The sequence below is a fragment of the Mustela nigripes genome, chromosome 18 (assembly GCF_022355385.1).
Source record: "Mustela nigripes isolate SB6536 chromosome 18, MUSNIG.SB6536, whole genome shotgun sequence".
NCBI lineage: Eukaryota > Metazoa > Chordata > Mammalia > Carnivora > Mustelidae > Mustela > Mustela nigripes.
The window spans coordinates 22960319-22966318 of record NC_081574.1 but is presented as its reverse complement, the minus strand read 5'-3'; the positions used below and the strand labels follow the sequence as shown (position 1 = coordinate 22966318).

The 6000-nt window shown below is 44.2% G+C and overlaps 1 protein-coding gene across 1 annotated transcript in view; it reads left to right on the top strand.

Moving 5' to 3' along the window:
- The first annotated feature begins 1250 nt into the window (after positions 1-1250).
- MTMR7 (myotubularin related protein 7) overlaps positions 1251-6000 on the top strand; it is a 102438-nt gene continuing 97688 nt past the window's right edge. The window contains exon 1 of the mRNA XM_059384150.1: positions 1251-1442. Within this exon, the coding sequence (XP_059240133.1) occupies positions 1419-1442 (24 nt within the window). The 5' untranslated portion in view covers positions 1251-1418. The remainder of the gene's footprint in view (positions 1443-6000) is intronic.

The window sequence follows — 6000 nt, the reverse complement described above, 5'->3', positions numbered from 1 at the left end:
GGGATAGAAGAACCCTGAAATCACATAATTCCAAGATTATTATCCCATTCAGAATGCAAACCCCAACACGAATACAGGATTCCTAGTACTTACGGACTTGGAGATGGAAGCTCCCTTTAAGATCATTTAGGCAGATGAGGAGGCTGAGGCCAGTGAATTGGGATGAGAATGCTCCTGACTCTATTCCTGGTGTTCTTAAGGTCGAAATTATATCCTGGATCAGTTTTGTCAAATGCAAACATCAGTATATTGCTCTTGTTTTAATTGTCTCCCAGGACAGTAGGAGGTTGAAATGCTACAAAATATGTGAAAAAGATCTGCAAATTTTAAAATAAATGTAACACCCTATTGATAAAACAGTTATTTAGAAAGCTGCCTTGTGCCTACCATGCACTTTAACAACAAGAGCTAAAAAAACAGAATCTCTACAATTAAAAAATTTACGATCCAATTAGAAAGAGAGATGAATAAAAGCTAGGAAAAAATTGAATGGATATTATTCTAAGAACTATGTACAGTCTTGTGAAATTTTAGTTATAATGGAAGGTTGTGCACTTAAGGTGGCAAGAAAAAAGGTTGGGGGAGGTGGTGGTGGCATTTCTTCTCAGGCTTTCCCCCCATAGCGAGGTATTAACTATAGCAACAACTACTCTTAATATCATGAATAGATATCATGGATGTTTTGTATCTTTTCCTTCTGGTTCAGTTAGAGCTAAGTGAAGATGGCAGATGAGCACCCAACACGGTGCTAAGGGAAGGCATCTCTTCCAACAGTGAAGTGGCAGGTTGATGTGAGATTTCTGACTTAATAAAACACCTCCTAAGGCTCTAACACTGTTGCTATTATTGTCACCCTTATCCCAAATGCTGTGCCAGCTGCTCATGCGCTCAAACATACAGACATAGCCTCCTAGGCCGTCCAGGATGCGGAGTGCAAGTGGCAGCCTTTTTCTGCACCACCCTGAAGTCCTACCTATCTTGGGACGCTCTGGAAGGAAGCCCATCAATGGGCGCTGCGGAGCTGCGCGTACTCCCCAGCAATCCTCCAAGAGGCCACACCCAACACAAGGCCCCCATTGTGTCTTGGGGAACCGCAGCGTCACAGTATTACGCTGGCTGCCCCTCTTAAAGAAGAGCCAGCGGCTCTCAGAGACCCCAGCCAGGACTGGGCCGGGCGGCCTCCCGCAGGGCAGGTGGCAGGAACACGGGAGCGCGCGCGCTCTAGGGCCGCGCTGGCGCCCCGGGCCCGCACGCCGGCCTCGCGCGGGCGCCGCCGCACCTGGAGGCGGAGCCAAGCCCTGTGGCCCGCCCGCTCCCGGGCGCGAAGCCCCCTCCCCGCGTCCCCTCCCGCCGCGCTGCAGACGCGCGCAGGTGCGTGAGGCCGCGCCTGCCCGGGACCTTGCAGACGCGGGCCCACCATGGAGCACATCCGCACGCCCAAGGTTGGTGGCACGGGCGCGGGCGGAAGAGGGAGAGCGGGAGCTGGAGGAGGGATGCTGAGCCGGCGGGAGGCCCGGTTTCCCTGCGGGGCGCTGGCCGGCATCGTGAGCCAGGGAGGAGGAGGCAGGGCTCGAGCATCTCCCGGTTCGCTGTGAGGCTGGTCTTTCTCTGGCTGCCTCACAGGCCTAGCTTTGGCTGTTGCCGGATCTAACCTCTTGTCCTTGAGAGCGCGCATTGGACATAAGGGTGGATGGGAAGGAACCCCAATTGTCCGTTGAGTAATAAGGCTGCTGATAAGCTGATAAACGCTCCCTTCTGGTCTGGCACTAGGTTGCTGTTGCTGCACCCCACTCCTTTACTGCCCCCCCCCCCCGCCCCCAATTTTCTGTTGGCTGCTCTCAGCAATTGAAAGAGAAAAAGCCTTCCTGATGACAGGTGCAAGGGAAGGAGTTACGTGCAGGTGGACTGCATCGGGCACTCCGGAAGCTTGTTGAATCTAAGGACTCAGACCCACATAGCTCACATCCTCAGGCTCTCAGCTGCAATGGACCTTACACAGAGCAGATGATCAATATTCGGTGTGGGGTGAACGTTATTCTCGGTCCTTCCATCTTCTTGCCGTTTCCACCAGTTTTCGTTCATTGAGAAGGGTGCCGCTTTCAGATTCATCCACCGGTGTGTTTGAAAACAGCACCAGCTTTTGCCACTCAACAAAAGCGGCTGGTGCCTGGCCATTCCAGATAATGACACTGAATCGTTGACGGCTGCACCAAACTTTCCCACTCATAGTTGCACTACTAATGTAATTCAGAGTGAAAACTATATCAGCATTCGTGTCTAACAAAAACCCTAGACTAGTGAAAGAATGTATTTCAAGCCAGTTGGCTGTCTCTCGTTACTGCCACCATAGCTCCTTGTGTTTCCAGGATGATCTCACGTTCAAAATCTAGGCCCTTGATAGAGTTGAGTCAAAGCTGGGTCTGTGTGGTCAGAATTTAGGGGGCTCCAGGGATCCCACTCTTTTCATGCAAGGGGGGAGAGGGAGGGCATCGCTTTGTTAAAAGTCCAGTAAGAATTCATCCCTAAATTGTAGAATGGTTCTTAAGTACCTCTTTGTAGAAGCAGCTTTATAATGATCTCAGGTCAGTGGAAGAATAAATCTTTTAGTTTGCTAGATAGTGTCAGTTCCAATAGTTAATTTAAGTTGTATTGATTTTGCACTACGGAGTTAAATTGTTGCTTTACTATTGGGAAATTGTAAACATAGAAGAGAGTGCCCTAAACCACAAGGTAGGCGGCTCAGAGCTTTCAGGATGGAAGTGGTGCTAAATAATTTATTCCGGAATGACAGATTTAACTCACGGATTCCCTTCATCCTTGCCAAGGACATCTTTGTCATGATAAAGGGGGCCCTTTATAAAAATGATACCTGATGTGAAGGTCAACAGCAAAAGTGATAGAGTGACATGACACCATAGAATATGATGTGGGGAGTGAAGGCCTTTTCTAGTCTATGTTCAAATTCTATACAAAGCCATGTGTATAAACCTAAGCAGCAAACAATATTCTACTTATTCTTATAATTGGTTTTCGTGAACACCCTCTAAGCAGTTTAGTACCTCAAATCAGAAATCTTCTTCTATTAGGAAATGGAAAAAATGGGAGGGGGGAATGGAGAATCATCTGAAATGGCATTGGATCGAGGGTTATTAATATTTAGGATAACACAGGTGGAAAAATTAAATACAGAGATTGGATGGATCAGATTAATTTACTCATTCATATCATTTCACAAGCCTTTGAGAACCTTTCATGAGTGAGGCTCTGTTAGGTTCTGGGATCTCGAAGCCTCAGGGTTACTCCTTGTCTGGAAGAGGAGGCAGTTGTAAGTCTGGACAGAGATATATACAAGAGACAGTGGATGGAGAAGAGGGTGGATGAGAATGAGCTCAACTATAAAGGGTGAGGAAGTCTTCTTAAAGAAGAGTAGCATCTTGGGAAACAAACCACAAGAGACTCTTAAATCTCAGGAAACAAACTGAGGGTTGCTGGGGGGCTGGGGGGTAGGGATACGGTGGCTGGGTGATGGACACCGGGGAGGGTATGGGCTATGGTGAGTGCTGTGAAATGTGTTAAGCCTGATGATTCACAGACCTGTACCCCTGGGGCAAATAATACATTACATGTTAATAAAAATAATTTTAAACAAACAAAAAGAAGAGTAGTGTCTTAACGTGACTCTGGTCAAGGAGGACCAGGAGCGCTTGAAACAGTTCTCTTGCAAATTGCGTCCATGCGATGTATTGTAAGGTATCATTATAACCTCAAAGACGCTGAAACCTTATGAGTGATAAAGATGGAAATGATGAAGTGATTGCTTGAGGCTAAACAACATCTCTTTTCATTTTGCATTTTTAGGTGCAAAACTAATTTTCACAGTATAAATGAAAAATAGAACACGGCTACTTACAGAGTATATGTTGCGAAGTATATCATTAGTCGTGATTATATCCATCCTTCTGTTTTGTTTCCAGTATGCTCTGGGGGAGCTGGATAGGTAGTTTGCCTTAGATTTTATGATTCATGTCTTGGGCTATAAGGATATAAGGATATTCACAAATTTTGTTTTTCTGATCCACTGTGGGTTTGAAGTGATTATTTACCATGTGGATAACAGGCTTTTACTTTAAGAGGAAAAGAAGTGCATGCATATATGCATGTATAATGTACAGTTGCTTTGCTACTACAATGAAAGTCATTCATTTACTCTTTAGAAGCTGTATGATATCCATCACAGCCTCTGTGTTCTGCTTCTGTCTCTGGAGTGCAGTTTGAGACAGATGCACATGAATAATCTGGAATACTTTGCACATATTTCTTTCTGTGTGTGTGTGTGCGTGTTTAACTGAAGCCTTTAACTGAGCATATGTTAAGCAGGGTGTTTCTCTCCCAGAATTGTTCCTTTATAGAAAAGAAATGTTCTGAGGATAAGCTAGTCTGTAGTTGGGTCAAAGTGAGGACACCAACCATTACCTGCACTCATCATAGTGAACTTTTGGGTTTTTACTTCTCTATCTGGATTTCTTTTTTAACCAGTCTGAAAGCTTGGTAGAAAGAAATTACGCGGCAAGAAGTGGGTTCAGTTATACAAAAAGACTGCAGGACTCCTGGATGTAGCTTGAAATGTTTTGTAGGATTTGGTTTGGTACTGGACTGAAGCTAATGTGTCTAGAATCCTGGCTAAGTAATCTCTACTTTTTATGCTTTGATCTTTCTGGAAGGCCTTTTTTTACCCCCCATGTCACTAAATTTTAGTTGTAAAATAGAATATGTGATGACTTCCAAACTGCAAAAATGACCTTGAAAATGTCTTCTTTTTCCACCTCATCCCCTTATCGGAGCCATTACGGGGCTAGCCTACTAACTGGTCACCGTTCTTTTCATTCTTCTCTAACTAACCCCTTCTGCACAGTGGGAGCCTGGGGAGGCTTTTAAGGCACAAGCTGATCATGTTACTTGTCCGCTGAAATTCTTGGGTGGCTTCCCCCCCCCTTTTTTTTGGTCTTTATTTTTAAAGATTTACTTATTTTAGAGAGAGAGTGTAAGGGCAGGGTGGTTGACAGAGGGAGAGGAAGAGAACATCTCAAGCAGACTCTGTGCTGAGCGCAGAGCCTGACACAGGGCTCAATCTCACAGCTTTGAGATCGTGACTTGAGCCGAAATCAGGAGTCAGATGTCCTCTGGGTGGTTTCCCTTCGTACCTAGTATACAAAGTGAGAATGCTCAGAGTGGCCATAAGGCCCTGGATAGACCAACCCCTCTTCACTTCCCCAGCCTCATTCTGTGACAGTCATTTTCTTATTTACTACCCTCTGGTCACAACGAGCCTTCATGTGTTTCTCTAATGTGAGTTCTTTTCTGCCCCAGGACTTTTGCACTGCTGTTACATCTGGGGGATAGACTCTTAGCCTCAGACCAGGCTAAAACTCATCTCTAGCTATAGACTAGAGAGAAATTCCTCAGAGTGGTTGTTGCCCAGTTCCTCCTCTGAGTCAGGTTTGCCTGTTATATTGTATCACCAAACATAATATTTCACCTTAGGCTCCTTGTTACAAGTTTAAGATTTATTTGAGTCATAGGTTAATGTCCAGCTCCCATGCTAGACTAGGAGCCCTATGAAGGTGAGGATCATGTCTTATTCACTCTAACACAGTTTCTGGCCCAATTAAGCATCAGTAAATAAATTAACAATTGGATAATAGGAGTGAGTTATTCTTGGTTTCAGTTCTTCCGTTTTTCCTATTTGCTTTAGTGAACCAGGCCTTGTGTGTTTTACCCATGAATAGGGATAGTATTGTGAATCCTCTAATAGATTTAGTGTTGAATACTCATAGAGGTCAGTATATTATGTCATATATATATATATGTGTGTGTGTATATATATATATATATACACATATTTTATATATATAAATTTTTTATTATATATAATATATTATATATAAAATAAAATTTTTATTATATATATAAAATATGTATTTTGTGATTGTATGTAGTTTT